The sequence below is a fragment of the Solea solea genome, chromosome 11 (genome assembly GCF_958295425.1).
Source record: "Solea solea chromosome 11, fSolSol10.1, whole genome shotgun sequence".
NCBI lineage: Eukaryota > Metazoa > Chordata > Actinopteri > Pleuronectiformes > Soleidae > Solea > Solea solea.
The window spans coordinates 7,800,840-7,824,629 of record NC_081144.1 but is presented as its reverse complement, the minus strand read 5'-3'; the positions used below and the strand labels follow the sequence as shown (position 1 = coordinate 7,824,629).

The following is a 23,790-nucleotide window of genomic DNA, read 5'->3' as shown; positions in this document are numbered from 1 at the left end:
AAGTGACATCAACTTCTACCAAAGTCATTTTTGTTTATACTTATACAAGAGCGGTTACTACAGCATACTATATAGAGTTACATAGAATATACATGTGGTATAATAATATATAGATTAAACTAAATGTATTATTTTCTCAAACAGCCAAGTTAAAAACCAGTGCTTAATAGACAATAAGTTCACTTGAAAAATCAAATATAAATCATTTTAAAACAAGTAATTGCAGAGGGAATTAAATATTTTGGGTTTTAAAAAAAACAAGAAACAGCTGCACAGAGGAATTCAAATCAACTACTTCAATTTTCAAACTTGAAAAACATGAACTACTTTGACTATTAAGAGATTTATGGAGAATAATATTTTGTCTGGGGATAAATGTATTTTTCTTGTCTTGATTCTAAGGGTTTTGTTTTATAAACCATGTGTTGACAGGGAACAGAAATACTTAGGGTAGGCAGAATAAACTTGAGCTTCAGTGTACAGCTTTTCAGTTGATTTCTTTATGTGCAGAATGCCGCTGTTTAATTCATCCGATTGTGTTTAATATGTAACAAGACACATGTAATCTGCATTTATTTGTGTGACCGAAATAAACGAACTACCTAACATTTTTTTTAAAACACGTCTTATTATGTTACTATGGAGAGTGCAATATTTTTCTTTTTGTATGTTGAATAAAAGGAGTCTATTCATTGATCCCTCTAGGCTGCACTTCCTTCTGCTCCAGCGCAGATGTCTGGCTCTCTATTTGCTGTTATTGCACCAATATATTTTAAGTTAAGCAAAGCTTTGTGACATTGTTAAAACCAACCAAACTAGCAAAAAAACACACCAATGTTTTAACAATGTAATTACAGAGCTCCTAAAGCAGCCACACAGAAAAGCAGTCAAAACAAACAGACTAAAAACAGAGAGCATGGCAATAAATGAATGAATACATAAATAGTATAAATAAGGTTTGAACTTGTCAATTTCATAATTCATGAGGTACAATAGCATAAGCAGCATGACTTTGAACGGATAAATGGTAAAAATTCTAATCCAGTGAAGAACACTGAATTCAAGTTTATTATAAACATACTACTGATAAGTACTGGATATTATAAAAGCATATTTTACCTGTTAGTACTTGGAACCTCAACCCGATAGATATTGTAGATGAGCTGAATTTAACTGTACACTTTTTACATAGTTTCTTTGTTAAATAAGAAAAAATCACACAATTTTCAATATATATATAGACCAATGACAGAGAGTGAATCTCATAATATGAGGACACAGCGGTGGTTGTGGAATGATATTAATGGCACTGGTGTTACATCATCATGAGTTAAAGAACCCGGACCCTGGCAGAAACCAGAGAACCTAAATGGAATTTAGCCATGATTACATTTGACCCTTTTTCCAGATTGACGTGTCACAAAGTTCTCTGTGAAACCATGTTTGGACTGTTGCATTACCTCATTGGAAGCTGATACTGTGATATACAGTATACTGTACATGACTGTATTAAGTGTTTGACAGTGTTGTCATTTTTGTATTTCCTGATCTCATTAGAACATGTGTAAATACTTTTATACACACACACATATGTATATGTATATGTATACATACACACACATACAGTAAGCACATTATGGCAAAAGGTCTATCTGTGTCTCTAGTTATACCAGTCACCCAAACCTCTTGCAAACACAGCATTACATTTTTTTTGTCGTCTAAGTCCATGGTTCTCAAACTGTGCTACATGTACCATCAGTGGTACGTGAGCTTCCTCTGGTGGTACTTGGATACTTGTATATACCAGGGTATGTGATTGGAGTGGAGCTGAGGAACTTTGACCAGTAGAGTGTGTAGAAAATGAAACAAATACATAATAAAAATTAAGTAATAATAATGAGAGTCACCTTATCGCTCACTCCGTCTTAATCCAATTTGGCTATACCGGTGTCTAAAGTATACGTGAGGAAGAGGAGGATTTTGACGTTGGTGATACTGGTGTTACTTTGAGAACTCAATATTTTCTCAAGTTGTACAAAATATTACATATAAATACAAATGATATTTCGTTAACCAAGGTCTCAGTGACTCCATTATTGTGAGATATTGTTCTATTTATATATTTGTTTGGGATTTTTGTCAATTATGATACATGTTTGTATGAATAACCCCTTAAATGTGAAGATGATGTTGTTGCTACCGGTGGAGAATGTTTAATTAAACATTGTGTGTAAACAGAGAATAGCATGTTACTGGGTTAGTGTCTTTGCTTCTGTGATAATGTATAATTCCCACACTGCGGGAGTAATAAAGGACTATCTTATCTTATCTTATTTTATCTTATCTTATCTTATCTAACAATACAGCACAAGCCCTAAAATGTCCAGATCAGATTCAGTTTAAAACAGCACAACTAATATTCAAAACAAGAAATAATTGACTTCCAAATAAAATAAAGACATTGTTTTCAGAGAGACAAGCGGGATATAATTTAAAAAAGGGGTTAGCTAAATTTAAAAATGCAGTGTGCTGGGACAACTTTAAAAAGTATGTGTGTTGAATTGAATTAATTAAATGAATGAATTAAGCATACATAAATCAATTTAAAAGAATATACAAAATACACATTTTAAATAAATACAAGGATGAAGAACAGCAGTTTAATCCAGGGTGGTGATGGAAATGGTCACTTTTAAAGCCAGACATGTTCTTGTGTTGTACCGAGTACATTAAGAACATTGTATAAAATACTGTAAATGTGTAAATATTTGGTGATGGGATAAAGTAGTCTATAAATTGAGTTGTGTGTAACAGGAATGGAGTAGGTACATATAATTTGATGAGATGTAAATGTGTTGTCGGTGTAAATGTTGCACATGTGTTTGAAATAAAACCATCTATCATCCATCATCTGTCTTATTGTGTCAGTCATCATTGATTTTTATTATTTACACCTGTGTTTTTCCTACTGCGGCTGTGAAAAGGGCCCTTTTCTTTTCTCGATTAGACAGACCAACATTTTTTTCTCCCCTCTCTCTCTCTCTCTCTCTCTCTGTCGTGAATGAGACAACAACAGTTCACCTTCAGTCACTCGCTTCAACTGTGCTCCGCGACAACCTGTAGGGGGCGCGCGAGCGGGCGAATCGCCGAGTGCGCGAGTCGAAAACGACTTACGTCACCACTTCCACAACAACAAGAAGCACAGAAACAAGGAAGTGGGTGATCGCGAAGCAGCCGTAACCAGTTCGTAAGGCCGTGACTACATACGCAGCGTCTCTGTCTCTCTGTGTGTTTTTAACCTGATATTGCCCAGCCTCCGGACCACTACACAACAATGAACAACAAAGGTATTTGTGCACACACGGTTGCGGCGATAAGTCAGTTGTTCGCTACGCGACGCTGACGTTTATTATAAGAGAAGAGCCGTGGTGCTTGTGGCCATCTGAAGCAGCGGACTTCACGTTTAGCTACGTACATGACAAACCGACGCTTTTCTGGTCAACACACGTCCATGTTTAGGTTGCCCGTTTGGCTCGTCGTCTCATGCTAAAGCTATTAACGACACACAGCTTGAAAAAAACTGTCAATGTGCGTAATTTTGTACCGTTAATGGCCAAGTACCATATTTTCAGTTAGCTAGCATCCCTGAACACATATAGGGTTTGAAGGCAAAGATAAAGCCTCGTGATTCCTCTTGTTTTGTGTGACGCAAGCATGATCGTTTAATCCGTGGCATTATTTTGTTAATGTGCTCGTTAGATCAAATGTCTGGTAATTATGTTTTTTTGTGTGTGTATTTATATATGTATTATTAAACAAAAAAATGTGTTTGGTAACCATTTTGATCATTTCTAATTGTAAAATAACGGGTAAGAGCACTGCAAATGTGTTTATTCTTAAACTACTCAAATGTGAATAATTGAAATAATCTATTGTTCTATTGTTTGACTTACACAAACACATTTCTACGATTACTTTAATCCATTAAAACTACAATAAAGGATGGGACAAACCACGATGTAATCGCGATATAATGCGTCGATCGGATGAATTACCGTGTGATACTCCTGGTTTGTGTGTGTGTGTGTGGGGGGTTACACTCATACTTGAGTGTAAATGCTGTCTAGCTCACCAACATGCAGTCCCAGTGATTTAAAAGTGCCACAAGGGGCAGCATGCATGTTCTATAAATATTTTATTTATTTATTTTACTTTATAATGCAGAATCAACATATATATCCCTAAAAACATGTTTTTATTAACTTATTTATTAAAAGAGAATAAAAATACGTTCCTATAGTAGTTTTTTGTAATATAACCGTGATTTGTTGTTTGGACAGGAGATATACATATTGTCCACAGTGAAACTACAACTGAAATAAATTTTTCTTCATGATGTAGAAGCAGGCTGTTAATATTGGCAACAAAAGCAGAGCATCATAACTGCAAACACGTAAAACATTCAGTTGTTTAATTAATTAAATAATTTAATTATTAATTAAATAGTTGATTGGTTGATAAATTGATCGGTCAGATTGTTTACCAGCTAATTAAGCTTCCACGGCACATTACAATGCCTTAAAGTCTTGTTTTCTCTCAACAGAATACGATTAAAAGGAAAATAAATTTTAAATTTAGTGGGTATAATAAAATGTACCTTTACACAATATTAAATATGTGGTAATTTTCACTGTATTCATTATGTATGTAAACAATAAGTGTCACTCTGTCCGGGAGCTCAGTGTCAGTCATCTGTTAACAGTAAAGGAATTGATTACTTTAAGGTGAAATGTTGTTTTGCAGGTTCTTATCCGCAGCAGTCCGTGTATCCTCAGCAGAGCAGTGCGCCTGTATACCCTCCTGCTATGCAAATGTCCCCTCAGGCACCTCCATACACAGATACACCACCTGCTTATTCTGAGGTAAGTTATCACAACTATAGTTGATCTAGGTAATATACACAGTAATGGCTCTGATCATGTTTAAATCTGTGTGTCTGTCTCTGTTCCTGCAGATATACCAGCCCAGATACATGCTTCCACATCAGGTGCAGGGTCAGATGCATCAGATGTCCTCTCACTACCCTGGTGCTCAGGTGTATATGCCCATGCATCAACCACACATGGCTGTTGGGCACGTGGGTCAGAATGTCCCCATGGCCTACTATCCCATGGGAGCTGTGTACCCACCTGGTTCCACAGTTATGGTGGATAGTGGCTTTGATGGTGGCGCTCGCTTCACAGCAGGCAGCAGTGTTTCCATCCCAGTGAGTACCTACCAAGTACAGAGATTTTCTTTTAAAAGGGTCCACATCAGTCACAGTTAGCTTGTTATTGAGGCTCCATACCACTACATTTTCATTAGGAAAAAGGTGTTTTCAGATAAAAAAAAACAATACATTGGCAGCTGAGCATTTCAGCGCCGCATCAGAAGTTACCTGCATCCATACTAACACACCTAAAAACATTTATTATGTGACCATTCGGGTACACATGAGTATGTGTATGTCGGTGTAAACAGGAAGCCGAGTCTCTCATCTGCTGTTAGTTTCAGAAAGTGCAAACTCGTGAGAAAAGTAAGAGCACAGATGTCTCTTATGATACTGACAAGTTGATGAAAGTGAAACAGAAAGTAAGCGTTTCAATTTGCTGGTTGTGACTTCACCCATGAGAATCACATTTCCTGTTTTAAGGCCTTGAGATTGGACAATACCAGCTGCCACTCTCACTGGTGTCCACTCATGTGTGCCATAAGCTAGAAACATTTTCATGTTTTTCTCTGCCGGATAGTATGGACAGGTGCAAACAGGTGTATGCAGTAAACAAAAACAGAGTAGTGTGGATCTGATCTGCTGTGTCCTCACATAATTGTTTTGCTTGTTTCTCCTTTGTTTTTCCTAGCCCCCACCTCCTGGACATCCCCCCAACGCAGCTCAGTTGGCTGCCATGCAGGGTGCCAACGTTGTAATGCCACAGCGTAAGAATAACTTCTTCCTGGGTGGATCCGGTGGAGGATTTACCATCTGGTAACAGCAACTCCTCCACCATGCCTAAAACCACATCCCCGTCCCAACTGATGCCCCAGTTTTACCCACATCCCTTACACCTCTTTCTTCAGGCTGCTTGGCCACGCCACAATACTGATATCACCTAATAGAATGTAATATTTTAGAGCCCTTGTAAAAGGTACAGTACTCCACTTGTGACATAGAGATGAGATGATAAATGCCACTGCCTGGATTGAATAACCGCAATTTTTTTTTAATGTTGCTGAATTCATGCCCACAATGTGTCATTGGCTCTAACCTCTTTGGTCATTCCAGACTGGACGATTTCTTGAGCATACCTGGTCTCTTTTGATTAAATGAATTACTAATTAACTTTGAAATGTTCTTGTTTACCTTTTAAATATTGAAATATGAGCCCTGCATTATTTAGTCTAGCTGCTTTATGGTGAAAGTGAAATGCGGTAACAAAGTTGTAGGTGAAGTACAAAAAAAAGAAATCTCCACATGTCTTTTTTGAATACTTTTAGTGTAGTTAAATTAATATCTGTGTAATAGTTTCATGTAAATACCAGTATAATGACGATCAAGAGAAATTACATCTTGACTACACTCAAAAAAAAAAAAATCTGCATCTTGAGTGCTTTTAGTTAGAATTGTCTTGTCTTTTGCACAGTATCCAAAATACCACAGTAAATCTCCTGCACAGTGAACTGCCCATCTGACAGTTGCATTTAAATCATGTGTAAATTAAATAAATTTAAATGAAGCAAATAGTTCAAGAAAAGATTTCCATGCAATATTGTAAGTGAATTACTGTACCTTGTTGGGCAACTTGTAGATGAACATAGTCAAGTGCCAAAGAGCACTGGGGATAGCCCTAATTTAAAGCAAATTAACTTCAGTAAACTTAAAGGAAAGAAATTTAAAGTAAATCCAAATAGTGAGATGAGTGGGGAAAGTGGTGGTTGGTGTAACATTTTAGCTTTTTTGTCTCCTGTTTCTGTTTCACAGTCGGATACCCAGCATTTTATACACTAAATGTTTATTGTACAGGTTTCATCTGTTGATTCTTCCTCACACAGGTTATATAATTTGGTTACATCAAATGGACTTTTTTCACCATAGAATGAAGGATGTCACCTTTGTGACGGCATTCGTTTTGTTGCCAACATTCTCTGAGGTTGAGGGGACTATATTTCAGTGTTTATTTTATTCCTTTGTAACTTTTCCACCTTCAAGTGATTTTTCAGGAGTAGTTAGGTTGTTTTTTTTTTTAAACAAAAAGGTCATTAGTATAACCAATGAGCTGGTTGTACCAAAGATTTGGTCGACAATGCACTTATGTTTGGTTGTGACTTGATGTTTTAAACGTCACAATTTAAAAGCAAACATATCCTCAAAGATGCAGTCATGAGATGGTTGGTACCTCGAACCATCTCATGTGACTGCAGTTGTTTTGTTAATGTGTTCATGTCACTTTATGTGGGTCAGCTGTGTCTCCTAAGTTGTTGCATACTTTTGCACCTTTGCTGAGTACAAATTTGAATGAATACTCGATATTTGAGATGCACTGTTGAGCAAATCTGAGAGGTTGCAGACAAGGGTCTACTCTTTTTTTTTTTTTTTTTATGATTCTGGTTTCATGTCTTTTTAAATGAACGCTGTGAACATTTTTGACCATTTATTTTTCCATTTAAAAATGCTTCTTTTTTCGTCAAGTCTATTCCATTTTGAACAACAAGACGCGTCGGCAAAATCAGTTTCCCACAATATTTCTGTGCTGCTAATTCAACCTCCTTTCCGAATATTTACACAATCGGTTGTCATGCAAACTTAAATACTTGGAACTAGCCAAGTCTGTATGATATTAGTGGATATTCATTTTGGTGTCTGGTAGTGTCAATGTGTCACTGGGTATCCGACATGCCGTACTAAGTTTTAACAGCTGTGGCCTCCGCTAAAACAAATGCTGTCTGCCAACATTGAGTGATTTCAGTGTTATTTGAGTGGGGTAGAGCAACTGTCTTTAAGTCCTGGGTGACCCTCTCGTGTGTTGAATCTTACCCGTGCGACCCACACACGCGCACTGTACCATATTTGACTGACATGTCACTCAAGTGTTTTTAAAAATGGCTTGGTGTGTGTATTCTCACTCGTGCTGTCATTGAATGCAGCTTTACTGGGGAACAGAGGCCACAGCTATCAAAACTTGAGAGAAAAAGAGAAAAAAAAATAACATGATTCAAACTTAAATATTTTCTTGAATTCCATCTCTGCTCTGATTGTTTAAGCAGCATAACAGTGACTTTGTCCCAGCAATATGAAGTACTGTAAACAAAAGCTGACCAGTCGATGCTATGCCAACCACAGCCAGCAAATGATCACTCTCTGTTGAAGGATTATTGACATTTATAGTTCAGGGATTCTCTTGACAATATTTTGTAAAAAAAAAATAAAAAAATAGATGTATGTACTAAAGTGATGTGATGGGACTTTGGTACACATTCTATCTTTTAAGATTACTAAAGGAGATGAGTGTCACTCCAGTTTGCTGAGACATGTCAAAGATGGAATACTTTGGGAAAAAAAGAACTTAGGTGCACTTAACTTTTTTATACTAAACTTAAAATTTAAAATGTAAGTTTAGAATAAAGGTTATTTTGGAAATTTGAAATGTGGTGTGTCATTTAATTTCTAGAGATTCATCCGAGATTTGGGTTACATCGTCATGGCCATGAGACCGCACTGGTAATTTATAGTTTAATCAACTTTTGTGATTGAGTGGGTCCTTGTGCTTCCTTGGCCTTCATCCCAATATCACTTAAATTTTATCCATCCATCAATTATCTTGACTGCTTATCCTTTAGGGGTTACGAGGGGAGCCGACGTTGACTGAAGCATGGAACAACCAACATTCAAACAACTACACTCTGCAGCCACTTTATTAAGAACATATGAGACTCAATGAAGTGGCACTGGTCTTCTGCTGCTGTAGTCCATCTGCTTCTGTTTGACATGAGCATGTGTTGGTTGTAACAAGTGGTTACTTGAATTACTGTTGCTTCTCTATCAATTTGAGCCAGCCTTTTCATTCTCCCCTGATCTCATCAACAAAGCATCGGCAAGGCATCAACAAGGTATTTTCCCAGAGAACTGCAGCTCACTGGATATTTTCCCTTTCCCTGACCATTCTTTATAAACCCTAAAAATGGTTGTGTATAAAAAAAAAAACTCCAGCACATCAGCAGTTTTTGAAGCACTCAGCCCTGCCTGTCTGGCACTAACAAACCTGCCACATTCAAAGTCCCTTAAATCATCTTTCTTAACCATTCTAATGCCTGCTTTGAACTTCGGCAGGTTGTCTTGAACACGTCTACATATCGGAATGGTTTGATTTGCTGCCATGTGATTGGCTGATAAATATTAATGTGAACAGGCAATTGAACAGGTGTACCTAATAAAGTGGCTGGCGAGAATGTACAAGTGAGAATCTCAAATTTCACCTGAAAACAATCTGCATGTGTTTAGCTGCAAAACACACACCTCCAGCTGACTCAGGATTTGAACCAAGAACCTCCTTGTGATAGTTATCTTTGTAAGAAAGAACTGCATGCCATACCCAAATACAAGGATGTACAATTTTGGAAAAACTGACCTGGCGGTTTGCTGCCCACAATAAATCACACCACCATGAACCTCATTATACTTAATGCTTTTTAGGGGTGGGTAAAAAAATATTATATTTTAATTAACATTAAATGAAGGTGCTCTAAAGTAAACAGTCACTGCCAGTTTCACTCACCAGTCTCCTTGTGCTGGCGCTGCTCAAATGAAAGAGGGAAACTTTCTTCCAGTCCAAGTTACCTGGCCGAAGAAGAGGGAGTTTACAGAGGGATGATGGTGGAGAAAGCTATGTCAAAAGATGCCCCATCAACGGTGAGTACATAGACTTCATACATTGTGTTCTCTAGGTTTTGAATACATTTCTAAATCTGTCATGTATTGCTTGCGATTGTCTTGCAAAATATCACAGAATCGTATTGTGATATTATCGGTACTGCGGACCATGTATCGCGATTCATATGTATGCTTTTATTTTATTTATTTATTTTTTAATTAAGATGTTTTCAGCTCTCGAACATAGCACAAACAAAGACTGAACAAAAAGCTTTTGTGCTGGGCTGGTTATTGGGTATGGATGTAAATAATTGTTTGCTATGTCGTCATCGATCATCACTTATACAAACAATTAGTACATTGCCAATTAGTACATTGCCAATTTCAAAATACATTGGAAATCACTGTGAGCTGACACTTTATAAAGACACTAGACAGGTTTTATTGTCTTCCTTGTTTATCTCAAACAGGGAAGTCACCAGTAACAATGTCTGCAGAGGAATTATTGTACAAAAAAAAATCCATGTGGAACAAAATCACATGCAACAAATACAGTTTGCTGTCCTTGACTCAAAAGCAGGACATTGTTTTTGACTAGCTTATAAAAGAACAAATATAATTTTAAAAGCAAATTAAAATATAAAAAGGTTCCTACCCTCATTGGCACCAGAACATTGGCAAACAAAACATCTTGTACAAGGATTGTTTAACAAAAAAAATACAGTATGCCTGAACATTGTAGATACTGAAAACTGAAATACAAGTGATACATAGTGTAACATTCAGGCTAATCTTACATTTTAACAGTTGCTGAACGTTAACTGATCTGTAGACGGACTGTAGACTCTTTGAAATCCCACCACCTGTCTCACGCCCGGGCTCCACTAATCTGCACACGCCTGTCGTATGTCACCTGCTCCACATCCATCAAAATTCACTCTGACAGTAACTTCATCTTTGGTTTAACTTGTGCACTTAAAAAAAAAAATTTAAACAACGTATTCCTATAACCAGAGTGCGACAAGTTGCAGTTCTTCCCTCAAAATACGCATACAACTAACAGGGGAAAAAAAAAAGTTTATTCATGCCTTCACTGTTTTTTTTCCCACAAGCTACACTCGGTACGTGCAAGACATCCACCGTGTTCATATGAAGTATTCCTTTTTCTCACTCACTGCCTGGTTACTTTGCTCGTCATCGAGATCCTCTCCTGGAGCCAGCTCCCCCGTCGTCCTGTAGTCTCCCTTATTGTGGCAGAGGTATCGGTACAGCAGGAACCCAAAAACAGCTAGCGTCAACAGGATGATGGCAACTACCACTGGAAAAATAAGACGATTAAGAAATGGCTGTCGTGGGATATGTACTTCTTAAAAACATTCTAATGAAATACTTCCAAGATAAAACTAAGAAAGCAGTTACCTGCAATCACTGCGGAGTTCGAATCTGGGGGGACTGCTGTTGTTAACACTGAGCAGAGAGAATAAAACGAGTGGATTACGTGTTAAACCACGAGAAGACAGTTTTGAGTCTCAGCCATAGAATATAGAACAACAATAATGTGTAGTAGTTACCCTGAATCACTGTGGTGACTGCTTGTGTGGGACGTGACGTTAACGCCCTCATGTCTGATGGTGGAAAAAAAACTAAACATTCAATTCATACATATGATCATGAATATAGTACTCAAATCCAACAAAGCAGACTTACTCTCTGTCACATTGGTGAGAGGCATGTCTGTTGTTAAAGGCACCTTATCTGAACCTGGAAAATGAAAAAAGAGCATGTTAAAAAGGTTACAAGCCTATGTAACTGCATAGCTACAGGCCAAGGAGGGAATACTGAGTGTTGAAAACATGGTAATCTGATTATTAAGGTCTGATGTTGAAACAAAGCTGTCAACCCTCTTAATTATTTCAGAATATTCTTGTGATGCAAGGACTTAAACCAGAGAACATGCACCAGTTCTACTAAGATCGTTTATAGTAGCTTAAGCAGCAATTACACAATTGTAAAAACACACAGTGACAAAAAAGCCTCTTTTTCTAAAGGAGTAAACACATGTAATCAGCAACAGTCTGTTAACTGGTCATTTGACAGAAAATCATATTTATACACGAGTATAAAATGACTTTCCTCAGTGCTTTGACTGTTGGCAACATTAAACGTATCTTCAGGATGTAGATATAGGTATAGTCCTTATTGATTCATAGTACAGTATTCCAGTCAATGAATACACTTGAACTTCTCTGCTCCAACTACAGTGATCATCAGAGACACATTTACCTCCTGAGATTGGACCTGAGCACCAAAAAACCACTCAAATCACTAATGGGGACTTGTCATTTTGGTGGAATCTAGTAATCCCATTTATTTTTTAGTCATTTATTCTGAAAGCAAACGCCACCTAAGGTTTTGGTGAATCGTTCTAGATTTTTTTTATGTTATTTTCAAAAGGTTACAGAGGAGAGAAGCGATGCATGGCTCCAGCTGATCTGACAAATGCTCTTTAGAGCAGTAGAAAACACACAATTCTATGTTTTCCAGCCCCCGTTGAAACCTAAAGGCCCAGAATGTAACATTTAGGAGGGTTTATTTGTAGAAATCAACCATAAGTATGTTTGAATAGTTAATAGTCAATTTAAAAATAAAACTATTTAATAAATTCTTTTCAAAGCCTTAAATGATGTACTTTACGGCCTTGTTTTAAGGAGGCCACATCTTGTGTCATCATGTTTTTACAGCAGCCCGGATTTCGAAGCAGAAGCTTACTACGCCAACGTGAAAGAACAGCACCCTTTCTGTTATGACAAGGTCGTTTTCTGACATGTGTGGGAAAGAAAGGTGTGAGCGGAATCCACCATTAGATGTCACCAACTCTTACACTTCATCTTTAAGCACTAATAGCCGGATTCAAGACACTGCATGTCTGTGTGTGAGAATACAATTAAATTGAAAATGAATGAGTATCTTGATTATATGATACAGTTTCATAGGTTTTAACTTGATACTGCATTTACAATCTGAGACGGATACACTCCTCAAAACAAACAAAACAGCACAACAACGCACACATAAAGATTCCAGTTTTGAGCAGAGTCATCCATTTTATTACAATCTGCAGTCTCACCATTAGATGTCACTAATTATTAACACCCCATTCAAGAGTTGGTATGTGTTTGTTTGCCTGCCTGCCTATCTGTTTGATGAATGAAATCCGTATTATATCTTCTTTTTTCTCCCCCATTGTCTCTGCTAGACGAATAACGTCATGCACAATGATTTCTGAACGTTTTTACATGAATGACACATATTTGCACAGAACAAACAACCACAATAGGATTAAATTCAACAACAGGTGAAGAACAGCTGGGGGGAACTTTAATTCGTTGACAATACAAACAAATAGAGAAAGATGATTATATAAGCACTTACTATTCATGGCTGCTTTATAATGGAGTGACAACCTGTAAGAAAAAAAAATTGTATAAATGATAAGAAACTTATATCTCTATATTTAATACAGGGATTTTTTTTTCAGACTCAAGATTCTTAAAATTGAGCGAATCACAAAAAGTTTTGTTTGAGTAGAAAGTTTTTTAGACTGATTATATGGGCTGGGGGATGTTGAAATGACTTATCAATAACATCATTAACTGCTTAATCTTGAAAATAATCGATTTATCGGATAAAGTCGTGGTTGAATCACGTGTATCGAAGACCTTCCGTCATGTCTTTGTTTTTAAGGTTAACACAGAGTCGCCCGGTCGCTGACTTTCTTTGTCTTTTCTTTGTCACTGTAGGTCTACGCTCTCACTCTGACCTTTTAAAAAAAACCTCCATGTCCCTACTCGTGTTCTCTGGACGTGAAATTAACTTGTGAGACGTGATAGCTTCCACCGGGGCAGCAGCAGCGACAACGGCTGAGCTCAAACGGTGAACTCGCCATGGTTTAAGAGTCTGAACAAATAACCGGACATTGTCAATCACCATCCTCACCGTCACCTCTGCTGCTGCTGCTGCCGTGGAGTGAAGAGCTTACCTGGGCGCAGCGGAGTGTCTCACGAACGAACAGTCCGAACTTTTACCCGAAGAAAAGTTCCGACGTGGTGGGGGAAGTAACGCACACTGTCAAGTCGACAGTGTGAAACGTGAACGCTGCGTGTGACACCGCGGAGTCTGTGTGAAACGCGGTGAAGCGACGAAAGGCTTCACTTTACTTCACCCCGCCCCTCCCAGGCCTCCCCGGCCTCCTCCTCCTCCTCCCGGCATTCGTGAGTCATTCAGGACGCGCTCTCGATTTCCGCCCCCTCCCTTTCCTCCACACTTACCGTCACGGTAAGTGTGGAGGAAAGTGTTGAGTATATGACATCAAGGTTAATCACAAAATTGGTAATTAACATTAATAAAAAAAAGCAGTAAAGAATGTCTTATACATGTCATTCTCACAACTTCCTGGGTTTTGCAGGGGGCGCTCGCGAGGTAACCCCGAATGATTTAGACCAGTGGCGTGCACGGAGGAGGGTGAGGGGGGGGGCTTTTGATTCACAATATGCACAATAAAGTACCATCTGCTGCCATTCATAGATGTATATATATATATATATATATATATATATATATATATTAAAAAAGATTCCTATACTTTGTCACCTATGGGTGTCCTTCCGATTAAAAAGGGCGTTATGAAGTTCCATACTGTCCCTACACGACAGTCAGTGTCCCAAAGAGTGTCCTTAGAGGAAATTCTATTTGAGTTACCTCACTGTAGGAGGGGTAACCAGAGATATATACTGTAGATCCACTGGATTAGATTTGTTAGTATTGTGGCCCTTTTGCATTTGTCAGATATGTTGATGGGTTTAAAAGGTACAGGTGTTAGTCATCACCACTGATTACCAATGATTACCAATTAACAATGGCTTTGTGAAGTTCATGTAAGTCAAGACAGTGTGTGTGACAGTGATCCAGTATGTGCCTTGAAACTGAGGAAGCTAAAAGTAACAGTCATCATTTATTTCATTGTTTAAACGTGTGACTTTCCCACTGTGGTCTGTCAAAATGGCTATCCCACTGTGGCCATGTATACAATCAGCAAAGTCAGCAAGTAAAGATATCTGTGTAAATGATAAATTGATTAAAAAAAGACAATATGATGATTTATCCACAACACATAACAGAAAACTCACATTTATAGTGATGTCTAAAGCAAAACTATTATCAATATATTCATCATCACTAAACAAAATATTTTACCCCTGGAACTGAAGAGTATATTTTATAATTTGGTCCAAACCTTATATGAAGGATCTTGCAGCCGTACATTTATCTGTCTGATTGACCATTAATGCTATCTAAACCTCTATTAACACAGAAAGCCACCACAACTTTAATTAAACATTTGTATTATTTATTTATGTTATAATGAAAACATTTTCCCACAATAATTATATATCTAAGCCTTAGGTGTAGATGAAATAGTGAACTCAAATTTTGTGAGTAGAAAGGATCAAACATATCATTAAGAAAATCAAGTACAAAATGAATTCCCTGCCATCAAATATAAAGGATAAAAAAAACCCAACTAAAATGTCAGTTTAAATCCGCTCTTTTGGTCAAAGGCAACATTTGCATGGAGTTCAACTCTGTTCTCAGTGAAACTGAAACCAAAGCGCAGTAAATCTTTACACAGTGACCCTGTGGTTTCTAAGTGTTTTTTATAATGTAAACCTAAAAGTGCAACATTAGACAAACTGATTTTAAAACCTGACACAAGAGACGGCTATTTCAATAATTATAGTGAAATCTATGTATCTGCAATTTAATTAAATAGAATATAACATATATTTCTTAAATCTAACAGCAATATGTCTCAGCACAGGACATCATTCATGACACCAGTTGGACATTTCACTACAGCTGTATCCAGACATTTTTTTCTCTTGTGCAGCTGTTCACTTGAGTCTCCTCTGTGCTTCTGTTCAGGGAAAGAAACATCAATGAGTAAAACAGAGGAGCAACACAGAAGAGGGGTAATGTGACATGAGGAAAAACACACAAACCTTACGTCAAAAGTTAAACCTCTGTGCTTTTTGGGTCTGGGGTTTCTGCAGGAGCATCCTGCATAGACCACAAAGAGAGACAATGTAAAAACAGATACCCACAGAACATGGGTGGAAACACAGGTAACACCTGCAGGCTGTGTAATAATCAAGTGACAAACCTTCAAACTCAGGTCCTTAGTGTCAGTGTTGAATCCAGATACTTCACCATTCTCCAGGCCATTTGATTTAGGAGAGTTGAGGATTACTGGGCTGTCTTCTCTTTCTTCAATGTGCAGAGGGCCGTTGTCTGCAGGAGACAGCTGCAGATCCAAACTCTCTGACTCATAGGAGTTGTTCAGTTCGGAGCTGCTGTCACTGGCTGGAGCTTTCCGACCGTTTCCTTTACCATCACATTCTGTGGGAGGCTCAGTCTCTGGCACCTCACCTTTCTCTACATTCTCCTCTTCCACTTTATGGATGCTGTGGATCTCACTATGGCTCGATTCAGCATCCATGTCCCTGGAATCACGCGAGGGGTTCAACAGAGTTGGAGTTTGCGGGGAGACGGTGAGAGTGCTGCTCTCTCTGGACAGAGTGCTGCGGCGAGGTTTGTCTGGGGACCTCAGGCTAAACCTTTGGCCAGACGATTTAGGATTGTAGCCTCTGTGAAAGTCAGAGAAACTGGATTTCCAAGCCCTGGGGGACATCAGTGTCCGTCTCCTCAGGGAGCCGTGACTGCAACATTTACCAAAATAATAATCAAGGACATGGTTTGAATTGACATCAATCCAAAACAGTGAATCATACGAAAAAATAAAATCAGTGTGCATTCCAAAGCAGTGAGGAAAAGAACAGAGGAGAATAGAGGAGAGCTTTGGGTCCACAGAGCAACTGTTTGCCCACGAAACATCTGGTTTTTCAACATCCTATTATTTTTGGAAAAGGCCGAGAGAAAAAAAACAGAGGGATAAATTACAGTGTTTTATGATCTGTTAAGTACATTTGAGCTTAAACTGTGATGAATGGATGACATCATTGAGTGGCAAACAGTTTGATTTGATTTTCTCCAAACAAAATGGGGTTTTAGGAAATTCAGATGAAAATAAAAGGAACATTTACCGCTGCATTCCTTTCACCGCAAACTCTTTGTCGGGATGCTGAGCCTGCAGCTCCTTCATCACATTCTGCAGATCAAAGTTGAGCTGAAAGAGAAGATGTAAGCGAAAAAAAATAGTTTATATCAATAAATATGAGGTGCCAGCTGAGTGTAGCCGCTCACTCGACTCAGGTCAATACGCACCGTGCACATTTCTTTACAGAAAGTCTCTCGTAGGTTTGACACGGCTGAGAAGACGGCGACGTAACATCCAATACGGCTGAAAGATATTGACACATGATATTAAAGAATCATATATATATATATATATATATATATATATATATATATATATATGTATACTGTATATGAATCCATACACAATCACATAGTGATAAGTGTAGTGTTTCAGACCTGTCAAAAAGCACAGGCAGCTCGTGTTTTAGCTCACTGTTGATGCCTTCATAGATACTTTTGGTGATATTCATCTCTTCCTTTGCCTGAAAAATTAAAGTTGTTTTTTTTAAAGTTAAGCTTGAAACACACTGTAAAAAGTCGTTATGTGTGTAATTTTTCAATGACCTTGTTTATCTTGACATCATCCCTCTTCTTTGCAGTCTGCAGCGCCTCCAGATGGTGACGGGACGAGTCATAGTCCACCAGTTTTCTTCTTCTCTTTGCAATTTTCTCCTGCAGATTGTAAAGAAACATGATACGCGATATGTGTGTGTTGTGAGGACATTTTGGCATTATTTTGAGGACAATTTCCACGGGATTCTTGAAGGTGAACACTTGGTTTTCAGGTTAGGATGAGGTGTAGATTTAGGGGTTAAAAAAGGTGACTAGGTCACAGTGCACTTAGGCAAGCAGAGGTGGAAAGAGTAATGAAATATTCTACTCAAGTACATTTTACTTGAGTACAAGTAAAAGTACTGGTCTAAAAATTTACTCAAGTTAAAGTAAAAAAGTAGCTTGTTTAAAATGTACTCACATTAAAAGTTACTTAGTTACTTTTTTAACAAGGTTGGGGTTCTTTCTTGTGTCGTGCACATAGGACAAGGACCCTGCTCTCAGGACTTGTATTCAATTATATGTTTCTTGCATACTTCGTTTTTTCTCGGCTTACCTTGACATCTGGGAACTGGCATACATAGGACTCCATGGTGCGTATGGCCTGATCTAATATCTTCACCTCGTAGTCATTCCACAGGAGATCCTCCCCCTTATTAAAAGGCGGAGCATAAATATTGTATTAATTATGTATACATAGGAAGGTTTTGGTTCCCTGGTGAATGCACGACTGCAGCGTCTTTTGTGCCTGTGTTTCAAAAACAACAGTAAAATGTGCAGTGGGAGTTCATATCACTGTGGACTGACCTCTACAATGGCTCCCACGTCTTCCTCTCCCACCCAGTCGTTTTCATAAACGTCAAACAGTGACGTGGAAAGGCGTCTTGATGCCTCACGCATGTCTGTGAGACACAAAAGTGTTTTTATATATATATATATATATATATATATATATATATACATATATCAGGATTGACACAAATCTATAGAACAGCAGCATTAAAGCAGAGAGTCCAAATAACCTCGCACTGAGTTAACGTAGTTCCTCAGGTCTTTGTATATACGATTCCCATCAGCCTGTAAATAGACAAGATGTTTGCATGATCGTCTGTGTTTACCCGGACAAAAATGCAGTCAGACAAGTTGACAGTGGAGAAATACTCGTGTTGTACTCATGAAGCATGAGGATGATTATCATTACCTGCTGGTCACAAAAGAGCTGGTGATAAAATTCAAACTGGTCGTCTCTGGTCTCTTCAGCCTTTCCCAGCTTTTGCAGCACCTGCAGAACATAACACACATCTCAGAGCTAGAGCAGTTTTGTTGTTGTTGTTATAGAGGAAACAAATTCTTTCAGATTGTTACCTTTTCTTTGCCTCTGCTCAGCTGTCTTTGGACTTTCCTAGCAAAGTCTCCAGAGTTGCCTTTCGGACTATCTGCCATGTTTGGTCTAGTTCTGTCTTAATTCCTGATGAAGAAGAGAACCAGAGGAAACACAACAGGTTTGCCAAATGATAGTGTGGAGACATTTTCCCTGAATTTCTTTTTAATTATTCGACCTTAAAAGCATACAGAGGTGTTACCTTTCCAGAAAAGGGCAAAAAAAAGATAAAGTGATTAAGTAGATTAATTATTTACGCTCAACTGCCTCTTCTCTTTGACCTTAGACCAGGGGTGTCAAACCTGCGGCCGTGGGCCCCATGTGCCCCCCCAGTAACGTTAAAATGAAAACTGACCCATGACCAAAAGTAAACAATATCTTTATAAAAATGTATCCCATTATTAAATGTATTATATTCAACATGAAAATTATATATGAGCTTGCCATTATCGATTTTATTTCTTGACCGTTTTTGTTATTTACAGATTAATTTTGCAGCATAAATATGTTTACGTTTTGTGAGCTTTAAATCAAAACAAACAGTTTTACTTTAAAATGGTGTGCAATATAATACTGAATATGTTTGTATTGTATGTATTTGCAGTATCAAGGATGGGACGATACCACTTTTTTGTGTCCGACATAGTTATCACAAACTCGAGTGTCTTTTCAAAGAAGCAGCCCAAACATGACTCAGCTAAAATGCTTTTGCTGATTTTTATTTACATTTGTGATATACTGTGTAGGATTTTTGGATTGTTGATTTTACATTTTTACCTGTCCGATATCCGATCCAGTTTTGGATCGTATTAGTTCAGTGACCCCGGGGTCATTTTGAGACTCCAGTCCCTCCAGTTTCTCCATCCTCTAAATCCTGGTATTTCACTACAACTCCCAGAGTTCCCTGCGCTCAAGCCTCACCCTGTAGTTGTATGGCAGTTGTGAACTTTACCCACGCTCTTCGGTGTGTTTCTCTGATTGTAGAAGGAGGAGTGGTCTGATGACAAACCAGCAGACTGCTGTGCTGCTGCTGGCCGAGCTGCAGGAGCTCATCATGGGGAGCGTTCTGTTCAGATGTGCGGTGACTGACGTGGGTATCCAGTGGGCCGGCTGGGCTCTGGCTGCTGCTTTTAGAACCGAGAAGTTTTATGACCTGGCAGGTAAAGTGGAAAACAACAGCGACCGAGCTGTTTCCCCCGTGTTCGTGCTGATTCACGGCCATGTGCGGACTGTTTTTTTGCAGTTTAATCAAAAGAAAACGACGAAGCGAAGCGAAACGACCTAAGTGCGGTTACTTTAACAATAATACGGGTGTGGGGATTCAGTCAACGTTTTAGTTTACTGAGGTTTCGCAGTGGCTGTGTCATCGTTACAAAACGCGTGTTATGTATAGCAGCTTTGTTGTGAAACAGCCTCAGAACTCCTCCTTCAGATTACGAGGCTGCACAGATTAACGTGTGTTAACAGCAGGGCCTCAGAGAGAAGGTCTGAGATCCCCATTTGTGGAGCAGATAGAGGGGCGATTTGTGGGGGGCCCCCCCTCCACGAACTGACTTCAACCTGGTTAATTTGAACTATAAAAACAGTCAAAGAAATTTGTATTTTTGTTTGTTTTGAGTGAATTCATAAACAGCAGGTGGTGCACAGTCTGCACACGAGAAGGTACAAAATAATGTGTTTCGTTAATGCTTCACATCTATTATTGTCATAAAATCTGCTTCTAGCACTTAGTCACGGATTATTGTGGTTTCCTCCACCATTTATCCAGTGCTGTGACATGTGGTCGGTGAAGTGACATTTTCTTAATGACATCCTTTATTCACTTAAATCGTCTTGTAATGATACACCAACTTTTCCCAAGAGTAAAAACTTTTATGTGATTTTTTTTTTGGGGGGGGGGAATGTTCTGGGTTTTCATTAAGGTTTTGTTATGTGCAGATAAAAACAGGCTGATGAAAAAGCCACCTACTGTGTGCCTCTCCACCTGCGAGTGCACTGGTATCTGACATAGTAAAGCAGACACAGTAAAACTCTGTCGCAGTCTGGTATCAAACGTGACATAAACTGGTCAGACAGCATGTGCAGCAGCAGTTCACTGAGTTAATACTTAAATTTTGGTAGTAGTTTTTATTTTATTTATTTATTTATCTGTTGTTTAGTGAAAATGTATCTGTTATTTCAATAATTATTGATGCCATATTAGGTGGAAAACACCTTACATGACTCAATTCTAGCTTCTCAACTGTGATTTTTTTTTTTTGTCATGTGATAAATTGAATAACTTAAGGTTAGTGAGTAATGGTCCGACACTAAATCAGAGTAGAAAACGCCACTATTTATCTAAATGATTGATCGGGTGTTTGACTAAAATAATTAAAAGATTAATAATCATTAAAAAAGTGTGAGTTTTAAATCGGGTACAGGACAACTTAAGACACAACCAATGAGGAAGCTACAGATTTGCAAATAATGATCTGTCAGGATAAGGTGCCACTCAGCTTAAATGCACTCATTCATCAAATAATTTCCTCCCCCTCCCCACATAGAACAGCATTGCTTACCTGTTGACACCAATGACTGAATTCTTTATAAATTCACAAATGAATCACCTTGACAGTTGTCTTTCACTTCGTCCTCCTCTGGCTCTTCACTCTGCACCGTGCTTCTCCTTTTTCTTACCCTTGAACTTTGGAACCAATCGTCTGCAGTATCCTGGGTAAAAGATTTATTGAACACGCCTTACTCTGCAACCAGAAGTGTCAGCCATGCCCATGTCCCATCCGGCCTAAGGCTTTTTTTCTTTTTTTTTTCTCTGGGCAGGATCTGGGACATTTATACTGCTCGCTCACCTGAGTCGTATCTGGGGAGGAGCCGGTCATCTCCGTCAGAAAGTGCAGACTGGTTTAGTGACTGCATGGGGACTCAGGTAAGTCAAGTATCAGTGACCAGCCAGTGCAAGCAACATCCCTGCTCAGTTCAGTTCAAGTCTCACACTAAAACCAGCAGAGGTTTGTGTGAGTTCAGTCAGCAAGGTCACCGGAGCCGCTGATGAATGAGAAACTTAAAAGTCAGGTTAATGAATAATGGTTGGGTTAATGAGACTGGATGGTAACCATGTTCTTTCTGCAGGCTGGGGACATTCCTCTTCATGCGAATCTTGAAGGACGGTCATGATCGCAGATTCAACAATGTCAGAGAGAGCCCAGGGACTTTCTTTGTGTATTGGACTATTCAAGGTACATGGACATGATGTGAAATCTACCTCACCGGCAGGCTGAAGGATAGCTTTGCCTTGTATAAATTAGTGTCTAGCTTCAGGCTCTCTGTATGCATTTATTCTAGTCATGCATTGAGTGTGTATATATATAAAAAATGGACAATGTCTTCTGGTTTCCTCCTGAAGACAACCAGGAAATAAGAATGTATTGAATACCCACTGGAGGTGACTTTGCTGGTTACAAAACCTTTTCCTGAGGAGTTTATGGCCTGAAACACAAGATTTAGTTTACTTCTTCAATAAAACATGATGTCGAAAATAGATGATAAAGCAGTGGACACAGGTGTGAGTGATAGCTGGTATCTTCAATAGGTGATTATGTGAAGTTCTGACCACACACCACACAAAGGGAGGAGATTCCATGGATGAAGTCATGGCTGAGAAGACGGTATCAACTCGTCTTGTACAAGTTATGATTCTGAACAAAAGTATGCAACATCCATTTCCTGGTCAATTACTACGATAAGAAATCTGAAAGACTCTGATGTCGTGTCAGATAACCCCTCACACTACAGGGTAATTTGGTACCCTTGACTGTCGGGAGGGCCAAATCGGGAACAAAACCTGGCCAATTATCCTGTAGTGTGTGGCAGGCTTAAGTTTAAAGGACTATTTACTTGTTTAAAGTGTCAATACACGGCTGGTTGAAGTTTATTAATTTGTTCCCGTTTATCTCAGCTCTGTGGATATTTATGACCCTCCTGCCCACCCTCATGCTGAACAGTGAGAAGCAAGACATGCCTCTGGGAACAAGGGACTATATTGGCTGGACTGTGTGGGGCCTTGGCTTCGCTACTGAAGCTATTGCTGATCAGCAGAAATGGCTTTTTAAGAGTGACCCAAATAATGCTGTAAGTTTAAACCTAGCGACGTGTATCCCAAACTAGGTATGTGCCTCATTTACTAGGTCTAACTACTGTGCCGTTTCCCTCCCCCAGGGAAAGTTCATCCAGAGTGGACTGTGGGCCTACAGCAGACATCCTAACTACCTCGGAGAGATACTGCAGTGGTCAGGCCTGTGGCTGTCAGCCTCATCAGTGATGCAGGGTCCACAGTACCTGAGTGCAGTATCACCCCTCTTCGTCTGGTTCCTGATACGTTACATCAGCGGCGTCCCCATGCTGGAGAGGCAGGCCATGAAGAAGTGGGGGTCTGACCCGGTTTTCCAGAATTACATAAAGAACACTCCTCTCCTCTGGCCTTCACCTAAGTTTTGATGTTGATCTTAACTGTTGCCTCACACTTTAAGTGATACAAGTCTTATTTCTCTCAGCAAAACCTAGTCAATGTTTTGAAGTGTAATTTATCTTTGCTCGCATTATAGTTGCACTGTAAAATAAATCAAAAAACTATCCTTTAAGTATTTTTTTCCTTGTCATTTTTACAACATTTTTAAGTGAAGGTGTGAATGTGTGAATGTGCTTTACAATTAAAAGGCAGTTTGAACAAGAATTTAACACTTTTGATCAAAAGAACCATGAGTTTCACACATTCACTTAACAGTCAGGTAGATGACCCACT

General features: G+C 38.7%; 3 protein-coding genes across 5 annotated transcripts; 2 read left to right on the top strand and 1 right to left on the bottom strand.

Annotated features, from left to right (window-relative positions):
- Nucleotides 1-3,189: 3,189 nt before the first annotated feature.
- Nucleotides 3,190-6,379, top strand: dazap2 (DAZ associated protein 2). Its single transcript, XM_058642617.1, has 4 exons — nucleotides 3,190-3,347; nucleotides 4,804-4,922; nucleotides 5,015-5,266; nucleotides 5,901-6,379. Exons 1-4 carry the CDS (start codon nucleotides 3,335-3,337, stop codon nucleotides 6,027-6,029), a joined length of 513 nt encoding a protein of 170 aa, XP_058498600.1. The 5' UTR covers nucleotides 3,190-3,334; the 3' UTR covers nucleotides 6,030-6,379.
- Nucleotides 6,380-15,299: 8,920 nt separating this feature from the next.
- On the bottom strand, nucleotides 15,300-21,801 carry bin2a (bridging integrator 2a). Of its 3 annotated transcripts, none has more exons than XM_058642608.1 (13): nucleotides 21,554-21,801; nucleotides 18,977-19,079; nucleotides 18,813-18,893; nucleotides 18,634-18,688; nucleotides 18,419-18,513; nucleotides 18,168-18,263; nucleotides 17,624-17,731; nucleotides 17,456-17,541; nucleotides 17,246-17,321; nucleotides 17,065-17,147; nucleotides 16,125-16,680; nucleotides 15,964-16,021; nucleotides 15,300-15,878 (listed from the first exon to the last, which is right to left on the bottom strand). In XM_058642608.1, exons 2-12 carry the CDS (start codon nucleotides 19,052-19,054, stop codon nucleotides 15,977-15,979), a joined length of 1,359 nt encoding a protein of 452 aa, XP_058498591.1. In that variant the 5' UTR covers nucleotides 19,055-19,079; nucleotides 21,554-21,801; the 3' UTR covers nucleotides 15,300-15,878; nucleotides 15,964-15,976. The 3 variants fall into 3 exon arrangements, with proteins under 3 accessions (XP_058498591.1, XP_058498588.1, XP_058498587.1); XM_058642605.1 differs by having other exon boundaries at nucleotides 15,969-16,021; nucleotides 21,602-21,801; XM_058642604.1 differs by having other exon boundaries at nucleotides 15,301-15,878; nucleotides 21,602-21,801.
- Nucleotides 19,962-23,629, top strand: si:ch211-210c8.6 (uncharacterized). Its single transcript, XM_058642614.1, has 5 exons — nucleotides 19,962-20,152; nucleotides 21,813-21,918; nucleotides 22,122-22,228; nucleotides 22,948-23,120; nucleotides 23,208-23,629. The coding sequence occupies exons 1-5, from the start codon at nucleotides 19,993-19,995 to the stop codon at nucleotides 23,484-23,486; spliced, it is 825 nt and encodes a 274-aa protein (XP_058498597.1). The 5' UTR covers nucleotides 19,962-19,992; the 3' UTR covers nucleotides 23,487-23,629.
- Nucleotides 23,630-23,790: the final 161 nt, after the last annotated feature.

What these genes read in the sequence shown, in the direction of transcription:
- dazap2 (XM_058642617.1), top strand. An exon ending in CACCACCTGCTTATTCTGAG is followed by an intron (nt 4,923 to 5,014) that starts GTAAGTTATCAC and finishes CTGTTCCTGCAG; the next exon opens with ATATACCAGCCCAGATACAT. An exon ending in GCAGCAGTGTTTCCATCCCA is followed by an intron (nt 5,267 to 5,900) that starts GTGAGTACCTAC and finishes TGTTTTTCCTAG; the next exon opens with CCCCCACCTCCTGGACATCC.
- bin2a (XM_058642608.1), bottom strand. Translation starts at nt 19,054, where the DNA reads ATGGCAGATAGTCCGAAAGGCAACTCTGGAGACTTTGCTAGGAAAGTC. An exon ending in TGAGCAGAGGCAAAGAAAAG is followed by an intron (nt 18,894 to 18,976) that starts GTAACAATCTGA and finishes TATGTTCTGCAG; the next exon opens with GTGCTGCAAAAGCTGGGAAA. An exon ending in GCGGTGAAAGGAATGCAGCG is followed by an intron (nt 16,681 to 17,064) that starts GTAAATGTTCCT and finishes TAAATGTTGCAG; the next exon opens with TCACGGCTCCCTGAGGAGAC.
- si:ch211-210c8.6 (XM_058642614.1), top strand. Translation starts at nt 19,993, where the DNA reads ATGACAAACCAGCAGACTGCTGTGCTGCTGCTGGCCGAGCTGCAGGAG. An exon ending in GAAGTTTTATGACCTGGCAG is followed by an intron (nt 20,153 to 21,812) that starts GTAAAGTGGAAA and finishes TTCTCTGGGCAG; the next exon opens with GATCTGGGACATTTATACTG. An exon ending in TGTGTATTGGACTATTCAAG is followed by an intron (nt 22,229 to 22,947) that starts GTACATGGACAT and finishes CGTTTATCTCAG; the next exon opens with CTCTGTGGATATTTATGACC.